Source organism: Phodopus roborovskii, unplaced genomic scaffold (assembly GCF_943737965.1).
Source record: "Phodopus roborovskii unplaced genomic scaffold, PHOROB, whole genome shotgun sequence".
NCBI classification, from domain to species: domain Eukaryota; kingdom Metazoa; phylum Chordata; class Mammalia; order Rodentia; family Cricetidae; genus Phodopus; species Phodopus roborovskii.
The window spans coordinates 7,074,956-7,089,163 of NW_026126689.1; the positions used below are offsets into that span (position 1 = coordinate 7,074,956).

The 14,208-nt window shown below is 48.1% G+C and overlaps 1 protein-coding gene across 1 annotated transcript in view; it reads left to right on the forward strand.

Moving 5' to 3' along the window:
- The window catches only part of Kiaa1549 (KIAA1549 ortholog), a 108,787-nt gene that overhangs the window by 60,573 nt on the left and 34,006 nt on the right, over window positions 1-14,208 (forward strand). Inside the window, exons 7-10 of the mRNA XM_051174674.1 lie at window positions 974-1,033; window positions 2,294-2,442; window positions 5,066-5,243; window positions 7,784-7,968. Of these exons, the coding sequence (XP_051030631.1) occupies window positions 974-1,033; window positions 2,294-2,442; window positions 5,066-5,243; window positions 7,784-7,968 (572 nt within the window). The remainder of the gene's footprint in view (window positions 1-973; window positions 1,034-2,293; window positions 2,443-5,065; window positions 5,244-7,783; window positions 7,969-14,208) is intronic.

The following is a 14,208-nucleotide window of genomic DNA, read 5'->3' on the forward strand; positions in this document are numbered from 1 at the left end:
CAGATTCCAAGGCAGTTGGGGAAGAAGTGGAGGTGTCTGGTTTAGAAAGCGGTACATTTGAGACCAGCCAAATATCCTAAATCATGATTCTTAATGACTTTCAATAAATTATTAGCTAAATTAAGAATGCACTATAAAACGTGAAAGTAGGTGGCTGCAGGCTCAATGATTAGAACACATACGTAATGCTTTTTTAGAACTCCTTCAGGGACTCTGACAACCCCTTCAGGCCTCTTTGGGCATCTACACATACATGTGTACAAATACACATGCAAACACACATGATTAAAAATAAACCATAAAGCTGGGTGCTGGTGGTGCACATATTTAATCCCAGCATCAGGAGGCAGAGGCAGGTGGATCTCTGTGAGTTTGAGGCCAGCCTGGTCTACAGAGCCAGTTCTAGGACAGCCAGGGCTACAAAGAGAAACCCTGTCTTGAAAAATAAATAAATAGGTAAATAAATAAACGACAACAACATGTATATAGACAAGTAGATGAGAACGAAGTTATTGATGGATAACAATTTGATTTTCATACAGTGTGTGTACATATAGCCGAAATCATAAGCAGAAATACCCAGACACAGTCCTCAGCCAGGCAGAACTGCTCCGCTTCACCCCCAGGCATTGCCGAACAAGCTCTTGGCTCTGAAGAACACAGTTTAGAAACGCTTTGCTCTAGAACAACACATACAGGAGACATTGCAATGACCTGTGTGTGTGATGCAGTGGTCCATGATGAGGACCAGAAAAGCCCTTCTGTTTCCTTTTATCCTTCCCTCTCCTAGGGACTCGGAAACTGGTGCCTGTCTGTCTTCATACTCTTGATATTGGGGGCCTTGAAGAATGCTATTGTGTAGCATGGTGATGTGTTAACGATTTACACTACACTCCCACAACACTTGCCTTCCTGAGTGAAAACACGTTTCTCACAGTCTTTTTCTCCCTCTCCAACTTTTTCCTTTGTGTAGCCTTCCAGTACCCACAGCTCAACTTATCCCAGTTACTGAAGTCCTCTTGGGTCAGAACAGGTATGTTCAGTTTACATAATGTTTGGAGACCCGTACGCTAAGAAGTCTGCGGGCATATGGGGAATGATGCTCCCTTCCGGATTCCTAAATCGAGGACATAATGTACTTTGAGTTCTTGGCAGAGAATGAAGGAGAAAGGGATTCGATTTGGGCTACGGGGATGTGCCCCACTGAGTTATGGCACAGAAAGGGTTTCTTTAACATTCTACGTCAAGTCTAGTAGTGCAGGGCAGACTCTTCCTGGAATCCGCAGTCTCCTGACCTGAGGTAGGGTGAAGTTGGAAGCAAACTGGAAATAGTTTTTTTCCCCCTGAAAGTATTGCTAGATAAATACAGGGTCAGGTTATTTAGACAGACTTGGGCACATCCAGGTAGGTAGCCTGCAGATAAGGCAGATAGCCTGCAGATAAGGCAGATAGCCTGCAGATAAGGCAGATAGCCCGCAGATAATGCCGTGTATTTAGACTAAGGATATGACATTTCAGTTCAAAGCTCCATAACCTGGTCCTTGAATTCTTCGAGTCCCAGGTGCCAGTATGCAGGCAGCATTTGACCAGTCATAAGGAATGAGGGTGCCTAAGCAGGGACAGTCTCCATTTATGGGCTCTGAAGCCTTTTGTGGGGCTCAGCTCTTTGCAAGTTGCATAGATTCTATTTTCCAGACTGAAGTGACTTACTTGCCTAGCATTGGACCTGGGAGAGAGTTGAGACCAGTTTGGCTAAAAGGTGGTTTCCTCATCAGCTGGAGGATAAGCTGATTATCTGTTGAGATACTTTTGTCTGACACAGATAGCAAGAAGCAGGCAGATCCTGTCTCCTCAAAGGAGACTGTAAGTCCACGGCCAAAGACAAGATAAGAACTCAGACGGAGGGGTGGGGGCTCAGACTGTCCAGAAGTTTGAGGTAGTGCAGATGGCAGGATGCTTGTTTGATCTTAGTTAGATGCTCTGCGCTCAGAGCTCCTGTGGCTGAGTTCCTGGGCTTCATCTTCAGGTTGCCATGGACTCGGGCCACTTCCAGGGCCCTTTACCCATCTGGCTTCCCCTCTTGATGTCTCCTGTCTAGTAATGAGTGTTTTGTGGTAATCTTGTATGGGACTTTTGCACTTGGCCAACACACCCTTTGTCGTGTGTCATCCGCCCCCTGCACATGCGTGCGCACACACACACACACACACACACACACACACACACACACACACGCACTGTTTGTTCCTATCTGTGCTGACCTGCCGAGTGCTTTGTTTCTTGTTGAACACAGTCCTCCTGGGTGTAGTGGAGAGGCAGCTCCATGATGACGTGTTTCCGGCAGAGATGGAGCGCAAACTGGCCCAGCTGCTCAGTGAGGTGCCCACCAGGAGAAGAGTATGGCGGAGGGCTACAGTGACCGCTGGGGACAGTGTGGTGCAGGTACTCACTGAGGGAGGGTAGGGGGCACAGAGAGGTCTGGTGAGAACTGATTGTTCTACTGAACGTGGCAGCCTCGCAAGTCGACGTAGGGACCAGACAGAAACCTTAGCCTGGTTGGCCTAGCCCTGGACTGCAGGGAGCATAGCAGGAAAATTACCCTGGGCTCCTGTATCATCATTAGGCTTTGTTTTTTGAAGAGCAGTTTTTAAAATCGCCAACAGCTGAACTTGTGCAGGAATTAACCATTGGCCTGGGAAAGTCCTAAGCAGACAGAGGGGCATTCTAATAAGCTGGACATTTTCTGCCCTCTGTGCAGAAATCACATCTTTCTCCACCTCCTGCCAGCCTCCTTGTCTTCTGTTACCCCAGATCGTCTCCTCTCTGGGATTCGGGCAGGCAGGCCACAGAAGCAGATCTGGTTGAACTGAAAAATGACCTATTTAAGAATGCACACTCTCACAGAACTTTGGGGGTGGAGCTGCTGTTTCATTCCCTCTCTGTGAATGGTGGTGAATTTCTTCCTTTACCAACAATTGCAGACTTGAGGATCACAGAAAACGGGGTTCACAGACTATTTCAGAAACCCAGAACTAGGGTGAAACCCAGCAGCGAAGGGTGACTGGTGGGTAGGCTGGCGGCGGGGGGTACAAGGTGTCCAGAACAAGATTCAGAAGTGACATGGGCAGGCCTGGGTGCCAGTCTTGCCGAGAATTAGTGTTGTCCTCTAGTCCCGTCACCAAATGTGTCCCTCTCAACCTTCTCTTCCATTCCCCACCCCAAAACATGGTTCTTAGGCTCCCAAAACAGTTTCCTTGCCAAATGCAGTCACTCTAGGGAAGTTTACAAGGCACTAAGATTTTAAATATTTACTTTCGTTATTTTTAGTTACATCTGTGTAAGGTCCATGCATGTGTGAGTGCAGGTGCCTGTGGAGGCCAGAGGTATTGAATGCCTCTGAAGCTGGAGTTAGAGTTGACTGTGAGCCATCCTACATGGGTCCTGAGGATTGAACGCAGATCCCTGAGAGCAGTACATGCTCTAAACTATCGAGCCATCTCTCCAGCCCAAAATACTAACAAATGAAAAATCAACTAATAAAAAAAAAAGAAAGGAAAAAATCTGAACAAATGCCCATTGATTAAATAAGCATACAACAAAATAAACATTAAAATGAATTATGAAGGCCTCGCCTTATTCAGTAACCCTGGCTACACAAGGGCTGAGTGTGTATATAAAACAGTTACAGAACACCAGAAACCTGGGGAGCAGGTGTTAAATCCGATACTAAGGTAGGAACATCAGGTCTGTGAAAGCTAACCATGCTCCCTCAGACCAATGCCACCTGACAGGTGGCCCAGAGGCCACTCTCGATGTCCGGTCTCTAGTGTTGCATACAAAAGTACAAGGCTCTTTACCTGCACTGAAAACACTGAACAAGGGCCAGAGAGATGGCACTTCTGCCAAGTCTGATGACCTGAGTTCAAGTCCCAGGCCTCTCATGGTAGGAAGAGAGAAACGACTCCTGTAAGTGTTCCTCTGACTTCCAGCTGTGCAAGCAGGGACGTGTGTGCTCACACACATGCACACACAAACAAGTAAGTGCAGATTTAAAATAAGAGAGCCAGACATGGTAATGCATCCCTTTTTAATCCCAGCACCAGGGAGGCAGAGGGAGATGAATCTAAGAGTTAGAGGTCGGCCTGACCTACATATCGAGTTCCAGGCCTGCCAAGGGTACAGAATGAGACCTTGTTTCAACTCCCTCCCAATTAACAAGAGAGATAAGAAAATATTGAGCCAACATAAGTGTCTAGGAATTAGGGAGTGGGTAAAGAGTAAATCTTTGTGTATTGCAGTGTTCTCCACCAATTTAAACTGTTAGTAATGTAGCAATGTGCTCCGAAAGGGGCCAAGAGAGGAGTATGAAGAACAGCCTGAATGATAGAGAATTCAGGGGAAGAACAGGGAAATAAGCTTACGTCCTTACAGTGCTTTTCCTTAGCCGGCTGAATTTCAAGAGCACTTCACTTTGTTCTCTACAGGCTCTTTCTGTGTTTTCCCGAGTTTCTTCATTGGGCCACATTTGTACAATACAGACAGACTTTGTCACCCCAGTGGTTGACTCGGAGGTGCTGTGTGTATTGTTGGTTCCCCATATAAGTCTGATTAGCCGTCATCTAGAAGGGATGCTGGAGTCAGGCCTTCCTATGGCTCCTTCTAGACTGGACAGCCTTCGGAGTCTTTAATGAAAGTGGCTCCCCCTGAGAATGTGATTTCTGTGAGAAGAGCTCCAGACTTTTTACCGTGAAGGGTAGGATAGGCACACCCCCAGGACATGGTGAGTTCTTTGGAGGTTGTCGGTCATAATTCCAGACTGTCTGTGCAGTTCTGTGCATTCTCTTGGTCCCTTTGTCTCAAAGAGGACATTAGAACAACAAAGTGCATTGTAACTGTCTCCGCCAATAGATAGCAACCGAGGAGATTCTGGGAATCTGGAAGTGGCAACGGGCTTTTTAAGAGGACTAGGACAAATGCCCAGTCACACTCGAGGGGCTGAATGCCCTGACAAGGGGTGCCTGGCAGTGTGAGCTTCCCTGATGCTGGTGGACTCCATCTGTCACAGGTGGTGAACGTGTCCAGGCTGGAGGGAGACGACAATCCCGTACAGCTCATCTACTTTGTAGAGAATCAAGATGGAGAGAGACTCAGTGCAGCCGAGTCTTCAGATCTGATCAACAAGGTAGACCTCCAGAAAGCAGCCATCATCTTGGGGTACCGGATTCAAGGCGCCATTGCCCAGCGTAAGTGCAAGAGTTTTATCCTGCCAGCCACGCCGGGGTCCACAGCCACTTGAGCTCTCAATTACAGAGTTCTGCCCTGTGTTTGGAAGATTTGTGTCTTACAACCTTGTCCTGAACTGGTGTGTATGCAAGATGCTAGTTGTTGATGTCCATTGATTTATTGTAAATTATAGAATACACATTGCGTGAGTGCGTGCGTGCGTGCGTGCGTGTGTGTGTGTGTGTGTGTGTGTGTGTGTGTGTGTCTGTCTGTCTGTCTGTGAGTGCGCGCACGCACCATAGTGTAGATGTGGCGATCAGAGGACAGCTTTGTAGACTCAGTTCTTTCCTTCCATCTTTACGGGGTCCTGGGGTTCCAACTCAGGCCGTCAGGCTTGTGGGGTTTATTTGCACTTTATTTGCTGACACCCTCTTTATTTTCATTTCCGTCTGTGGCGCTGTGACCGTTGCTGTTGTTTTCCTACCTCACACCTCATATTCATGGAGTTCCTAGTGAGCCACAGGACCTTATGTCAACATGAACATCCTTTGCCCTACCCCTATACTAGTTTTCATTTAAAAGCCACCTTGGGTAAAATTGTGTACCTATTCTGTTTTTATTCCCAGATCTTCCATGTCTCACTCTGCATATTGGTGGGGACAGTGAGTCACTCAGGAAGCTGGGAGTGCCCTCTAAGTTGACTGGCTTCCTTCGGGGTCTTTTAACACAAAGGAGTCCCTTGATCCTTACTTACCCTCTTTTCAGGCCTGTTTCTCCCTCACCCTTGCCCACGCCACTCTGCATTTAGAAAGGCGTGTTTGATATTTCTTATTATTGTTGGAAGGAACGTGGCCCTGCCTCTACCAGTGATGCTCTCAGTACCTCTTTTGCAACTGCCACGTTTGGGGTGAAGAGCCCAGGGGCAGCACGGAGAACGTAACTCTCTGAATATGACTTTACAAGTGAGACTGCTGCCTTAGTCTGTGTGGGTGTTTCCCCTCCACGATCCGGAGCAGTCCTTGAGAGTGTGGGAAAGCCTGCTCGCCGAAGTGGAGGGATAGGCAGATGTCTTGACATCAGAGAATCCTGAAGAACTTTAGTGAGGACAGGTAGGAGACAGTGCAAGCTTTTTCCCTTCATCGGTATGTTTATTTAAAGCATGGACTGATGAGCCTGTGTACCACCTATGTGCAGTGCCCACAGAGGTCAGAAGATGGTGTTGTGCCCACTGAGACTGGAGTTATAGAGGTGTTGTGAGCCACCCTGTGGGTGCTAAGAACCAAAGCCAAGTCCTCTGGAAGAGCCACGAGTGCTCTTAGCCACCAAGGTGTGCCTCCAGCCCAGCTTTTAAACAGCACCTTTGAAATTACCCTGTGGTGAAGGCTTTTAAAAGGGGAAATCAGTCCTGCTCCCTGGAGACTAACCAGGGGGAGGGCTGCTGTGTGCCCCCCTTCATCCGATGGACAGTGCGAGGGAGGACGTGTCCATGCCCCTCTTTGACATGGGTGCTACAGGTCTGAATCCAGGCCTCCTGTTTATACAGCAAGTGCCCTCCCTTCCCCGATGAGTTAGCTGCACCCCCCCCCCCCCGCTTCCTGTTTAAAAGCTGGGTAGTACTCTGCTGTGTGGGTATACCCATTCACACGCCCACCGCTTTGGGCTTTCCCACCATGGCTAGTGTGTTCAGTGCAGCTATGAACACACCATCTCTATTGTGTTATCAGGTGCTGAGGTGCACACGCCCAGCTGCCTCTTTGTGGTGCTGTAACTTGTAGTAGGACCGTCGGCTCCCCAATAATGGCAGCTCCCCGATAACAGACTTATATTAATCACGAAAGTTTGGTTTATAGCGTGGGCTTGTCCCACTAGCTCTTACAACTTAAAATACCCATTTCTGTTCATTGATTTGTTGTGCAAAAAGATTATTCCGCAACAGCAACTCATTGGCTGTTTCCTGAGGTATCTAGCACTAGAAGCAAATACCGTTAATTAGGGATTCTTTTTCCCCCCCCCCCCCACACCTCTATACCCATGGGTTTTGTCTGCCTGTTCATCAGCACATCTGACCTCTAGAATGGTGTCTGGCACCATCAATAAACATTTATTTGTAGGTAAGGACAGAGAGGAGTGAGTTGGTAGAAGGGGGAAGAACTTCCTTCTCAGGCCTCCAGCTCACGTTTTTTCCAGAGACCTGGGAGGTGATGCCTGCTCCATTGGATGTGGTGTTCACAGCTGTCTTGAACACATAGCTTCTCTTCTCACATTGGACTGGGGTTGTACAGAACTATTTTATGAGATGTTATGGGGGGCGATAAGCTGGACACCAGGGGACTAGAATCAACCAAGCTTCTTTGTCCTCTGATACATGTGTGTCTTTGCGATCCCTGGTGTGTTTCTTGTGCAATGTTTGATGGTTTCTTTCCAATGGTTACATTTGAATGGTTACTTTGTGTCTTGCTGTATGGCAAGCCCCCGAGTCTCTCTGAGGAAGGCACATTCTGTCCAGCAAATGAGTGAAGTGTTTCTGAGAGCCTCTCTCCCTGCTCTGCTCCGTCTGCAGCTGTGGACAGGGTGAAGAGAACATCCCCGGAGTCACAGAGCAGCAGCCCATGGGTTGTGGTCGGCGTGGTCATCCCAGTCCTAGTGGTCACCGTGATTGTCGTCATCCTCTACTGGAAGCTGTGCCGCACAGACAAGCTAGATTTCCAGCCCGACACAGTGGCTAACATACAGCAGCGGCAGAAGGTAAGCGTCCGCTCCAGAGGTCACATGAGCACCCGCGTGAGGCAGAAGCCAGTCTAGGCTCCGATGCCAAAAGACAAGGGACAGCCTTTGAAAGAACTCTCTGGTCTAGCGATGGGGTCCTCTGCCTTCATGTGTTTACCTTAGCCCCAGATCTCTGTATTAGTAATGTATTCCAAGAGCAAGACCTGTAAAAACAGGCAAGGCGAGCCTGTTTTAATTTGGAGCCATTCAGAATGTCGCTTCATTCTGTGAGGAGCTGTCATCTGTTTACTCTGGCTGTTTTCGGGGAGCAGAGGCCATGCAGGTTCCCTCAGCTCTGTGTGTCATCCCTCATATACAGATCCACTAGAGGGCTCTCTTAGTTTCTTTCTGACCATGTGGAAACCCATTTGTATGTGTGTGTGTGTGTGTGTGTGTGTGTGTGTGTGTGTGTGTGTATGCACTTGCCTGAGGGGGTCGGAAGAGTATGTTGGATCCTCTGCAACTGGAGCTAGAGGTGCTGGGAACCAAACTCTGGTCCTCTGGAAGATCAACGCGTGATCTTAACCACAGAGCCATCTCTCCAGTGCCTGTTTAGTCATTAATAACTGGTCATATGTGTTTCAAGTGTCAGTAGTTTGATGGAGTTCAGTTTTCCGGCATACCCCAGTTCTCTGGTGTTGTGTTGAGTGGTCGTCTACAGGGAGGTGATCCGAGAGCTTTATCTTGAGACAGACAGCACTATGTATCACCTGCTGTTCCTGATTTGTTTTTCTTTACATAAGAACAAAGAAATCTCAGTCCCAAATTCTGGAGATTTTTTTTTAAATGCCCCTTTCCATGTTTTCCACGCCCCTGCTGGACTCCCTAGTTTTTTATTTTGGGGGGGGGTTGTTTGTTTGTTAAGTTGACTCATCTACGCCTAATTTGACAGCAGTTGTCCTCAGCTCCCCTCCAAAGCATTCGGTTCTCATATGAGTGTTCCGGGACTGCCTATGATGTTGTTGTATGAGCTTTCATAGCAAGGACATCGACTTGGGGTCAGCATCTAGCAGCTCACCTAGTGTGAACAAAAACCTTGCCTGCATTCCAGAGCCAGCCTAGCCGTAGACATTGACCGGCGTGCATTTCAGCCAGTCTGTTTAGTTCGTCTGCTGTATTTATTAGCGCATGCCTACTATGTAAATCTTGGAAGGCTTGCTCTATTCTGAAAGTGATAAGATCAGCAAATGGCAAAAGAGCAAGAAATGAAAGAGTACCATAGTAAGCTTCTGATTTTATTCCGATGGTCTCAAAAACATCTGTCAGCCGGGCACAGTGGTGCATGCCTGCAGTCCCGGCACTTGGGAGGTGAAGGCAGGAGCATCACAATTCAAGGCCAGCTGGGATTATATCTAAGATGCTGGTTCCAAAAGCAAAACATGACAGAATGGGTTGGGGAGGTGGCTCGATGACCAAAGCCCTTGCCGTGCAGGCATAAAGACCAGGGTTTAGATCCTCCACACCTGCATAAACGCTGGGAAGGGTGGCGGCTGCTTGTAACCCCAGACATCTGAGGGGGAGACAGGATCTCTGGGGCAAGATGACTAGCTAGATTAGAGGGGTCTGCGAGCTCTGGGCTCAGGGAGAGATCCAGCCTGAGAATGGTTAGGGAGGCGGCCAACACCAGCAGGTGAACGAACGTGCATCCACCACTTACCACACCCACAGAACCTATGGAAGAACAAAACCCGTAAATATCGCAAACCCCAGCCTCCTAAATGAAAACGTGAGTTTCAGTTTTAAATTTGTTGCATACCTGTGATAGTAAATAATGTTTTGTGTTCTTATGAATCAGCATAATGGAAAATCCTAATTATGTCGCAAGCTTATGGCTGTCAGCGTGCTAGCAGCATTTTATACAGGAATATCCTCTTTCCCACCCATCCTCACTTATTATTTGCATAGTCAGCTAGTGTCCACAGTTGTTATTGTTCCAGGGACAAATAACATGGGAAAGTTGTCTGCCACGGTGCTCCGTGGTTTGCAGCGTGAAACCAGAGCAACAGTAGAGCAGGAAATGTTTTGTTCTGGGGAAAAGTGTGTTGGTACAGGGAGACTTAGCCTGTAGAGTTGGCTGTACGCTTAGGTCTCCTCTGCTCTGTTTCTGAGGTACATACTCCTTGTGGAAACCCTGTCCATTGTAAACTATCGGTGGCCAGCATCCCTTAAACCGAAAACAAGATGTCCCCCACGCTTTCTCCTCTCACTTCTGCCTTGGTGATATTTCCACGTGCCAGATGTTCCTGTCAATCAAATGGATGGTTCCAAATAGAACCTCAAGCCTGGAGAGTTGCTTTTCCTTCAGGGGCTGCAAGGGTCTGTGTGTACACACTTAGAGCTTGTTCCGGCGAAGATCTGCCCGCTAGAACCCCAAGGAAATGGCCTGCCCACACCATCGGGAGCGAGGCGAGACTGTCTTCCTCCACTGCAGGCTTGCCGTAGGTCTGCAGTAGGAACCGGGACCTCCCATTAGTTGAAACAAACTTCTGTACTCTCTCCTGAGGCTGCACAGCTGTGCCTGTCGCCTGTTGCCTGTCTCCTGACGTAACGAGTGAGGTGCCACCCTCCTGTGCCTGCAGGGTTCATTCCCCTGCTCCTGTGGCTTTCTCTCCTCACCCTGCCCAGCCCACCCCCCTGCTGCCCTGTGCTACTCTGGGAAATCTCAGAGTTGCAAACATCTGGAAACAATAAATCTACTGACCTGCGCTCCCCACCCCCTTTTCCTTGTAAGGAAGAGACTGCTTCAGATTGTCTGAGGGTCCATGATTTTTGAAATACGGTAAGAGGGAGAGACCGATGTGTCTTAGGCTTCCAGCAGGCCTTTCTGATTTCTAGTGACAAAGGGGAAACTCCATGGATCTTTGTATTTGCTTTAATCTCTGTCCAGAGCCATCGTTTGTTATTAGTACCTTCGAAACTACGGTGTGGATCCTTCTCTCCATAAATGGATGGATGCTTGCAGGCCCCACGGGAACAGCCCATACCAATTAATAGCATTGGACTGTAGCGCCTGGGTGGTTCACAACACGGTTGCTGCTGAAGTTGGTACTGTGGGTAACAAGAAGGACATGCCCATATCATGCACATCCACTGTCTAGACTCCTAAAAGTGTTCAGGCCAGACTAAATTACAAGCACAAATAATAGGCACTCTCCCGTCTTGTAGGGTGCTAGTTATGAAGACGTCCCAATCTCCCCCAAATTGACCTGGAGCGTGGCAAAAGGGGGCTGTGGTGTCGGTGGGGAGGGCACAGGAGGCGGGGCACTCTGCTGCCTTCTGGGAGGTGATGCTGGGCTATGACTGAGGTGTGTAAGATACAGGGTGGACCTCTGCCTTAGTCATGGCTCTGTTGCTGTGTAGCGACACCATGACCAAAGCAACTCTTACAAAAGAAATGCATTTAATTGGGGCAGACACGGTGCTGGACAACTAGCTCATAGTTCTACACCCAGACATACAGGCAGCAGACAGAGACTGATTGGGCTTTTGCAATCTCAAAGCCCACCACCACTGACATACTCCTCCAAGGAGGCCACACCTCCTAATCCTTCTAATCCTTTCAGAGAGTACCCACTCCCTGGTAACTAAACCTTCAAATGTAAGGACTGATGGGGAAGTTTTCTATAGCCACCACTGCCTCTGAAGGGGTATAAGGGGCTAAGGAGAGCTGGAGCAAGCTTGTAAGGAAGGGCGCAGCCTAAACTCAAGTGACGGAGGACAGAAGTCTTTGGGATTGCGGCTGGTACACAGGCAGCCATTGCAGGCTGTCTCACAAGGGACACAGTCTGGACAGCTGTCCGTTGGCAGTGGCCACTCGGGAAGGCAGTGTGGGTGGCAACTGAACAGAAATGCCACCAGGGACCCCTCCCTAGCTCCAGACTCAGAATCTTCTGGATCGTTAACACCCTGATAGTCTCAGTCACCCATGGTTCAGTGTGGCCTGTGGCACCAGCTTATTAGAGTGTCCTCCCAGCTCAAGGACCGGACCACGGGCCCCAGCTGCCGGAACTGAAGACCAACTGTAGCTCTGCCTTCACTTTTAAAATGGAAACACCGTGGTGGCTGTGGGGACTTTTCACCAACTGTTATCAGTCAAGTAACACACTCACACAGTGTCACTCTCGAATTGCAGAGTTGTTTTCTTGTTGTTGTTGGGACACTTTCTGGGATTCTCTTATGGTTTCTATTGCCATCGTAACTTCCCCTTCCCTGGGGAATCAGAGGGACCCAAGCACTGGGGGCTTTGCTGTGTCTCGTCCCATATGGGTCTTGTTATATTTATGACCCACATGTTTTAAAATTCATCACGCGCCTCTCTTGTCACTTGGCCGACCTGCCTGCCCAGACGTCCCTGACTTGTCGGCAGTGCGTTCCCGTGGGGCCCCAGACAACGTGGCTTGTCCCCCAAATGATTTATTGAAGAAGGAAAAGGAACAAAAGAACCATCTTTCTAAAGAAATAACTGGCCGTAATTTGAATATGGAACACCTGAATTCATCGAGATTCTTCTTACCAAAAAAACAAAACAAAACAAAACCAAAAAAACAGTTAAAACCCTTTTGCACACGGAAGATGGGGGATACAGTACCAGCCTGGCTCTAGATTTTATTTTCAAGGAATGGAAAAACTAGTTCCTAGTGGCTCAGAAACGGAAAGCAGCGTATTCCCTGGGTGGGGGAGGGGCGGTGTTTGGTGTAATATTTTTCCTTCTGTGGCTTTTGTGCTGTGTGTAAGCATAGATGCGTTACCCTGATTTTATGGCCGTTGAAGGTTGTGACTTCCCAGCCTGTGAACTGGGCTGTAGTGAGGATGTTTAAGGGTGTCTCACGCAGTAGGCTTGGTGTGTCAGCTGATTTTCTCACAGCCCATTCAGGCGTTAGATGTTTATGGATGGCCTGGCTGGATCCTCACAAAGTATTTTATCTAAACCTCATCCATAGCTGCAGCTGATGTTCTGAAAGCTCCACTGTTTATATCTACTACTTGGCATTTCGTCAACCAATAGCAGCTAGAGAGCCGTCAACCTCATTTGCATAGCCTTGGCATTTGTAAGGCTTTCTTTACCTGTATTGCCTTGTTTGTGGCTGACCTGAGTCCTGCCATTCTCTCAGGGGAGGTGGCTGCTGCTTGACTGTGGCCTATGTGGGTGGCATTGCAAAGGCCAATGCTGTTTATGCCGTGACACCGGTTATTTCAAGAGCCCCTTGTTTAGAGAGACACATGCTGCCTCACCTTCAGTTTGCCTGATCAAACCCTGTCATGGGTAAATGTGGTTGGTACCCAGTTCTTTGAGGCACACGCTTTCCTTGTGCGTACCAACGTGGAGCTCTACACAGTTTGTGAGCTGAAGGCCTTGAGGGTCACGTGACCGTTGTTTCTGTTACTTCAGAGGCACTTCATTTGGAGTAAAACATGGGTGTAACATTGCAAATTGCTCATTTGGGGATTTCCCTCATTAGCTGGGAGTAATTGGTGTCGAATTGTTAGTTTTCTATCCATCTTAAAAAGGCTTGACAGATAGATGCTTGAGAAGTATGTGGGTGGGTAGATATGTAATTTCAAAATGAAAATATTATTTATAATTGCATATTTCCTACATTGGAATAGTATATCCAAGTCTCATAGACAGGAACCCATCCTAATAATGCAGACTTTTTTTATTTAAAGGTTCGGGAGTTGCCTAATTTTTCCTCTAGTCATATAAACAACACATACTTTGCCTTTAAGAGCTCAGCTGACACTGGGCAGTGGTGGTGCACACCTTTAATCCCAGCACTCGAGAGGCAGAGGCAGGCAGATCTCTGTGAGTTCTAAGCCAGCCTGGCCTGTAGAGTGAGTTCCAGGGCAGCCAGGGCTACACAGGGAAACCCTGTCTCAGAAAACAAATAGAGCTGAGCTGAATCATTGTGGCAGCTTAAAACAAATGAAGGGAATGTATCGGGTTAGTAAGTGTGGGGCTTATGAAGGGTATTTTGTTGACTGCTGTTAAGCATGTTACTTTTTCAAAAGATGTTGTGTGTGTGTGTGTGTGTGTGTGTGTGTGAGTGTCTGTCTGTGTCTGTATTCCACAAAACCGTTGGAGGCCAGAAGACAGGCTTAGAGTCCCAGGAATTGGGGTTACAGATGGCTGTGAGTCCCATGTGGATGCTGGAATTGAACCCAGGTCTTCTTCAAGAGCAGTCAGTGCTCTTGACCCCTGAGCCTTCTCTGCAGCCCCTT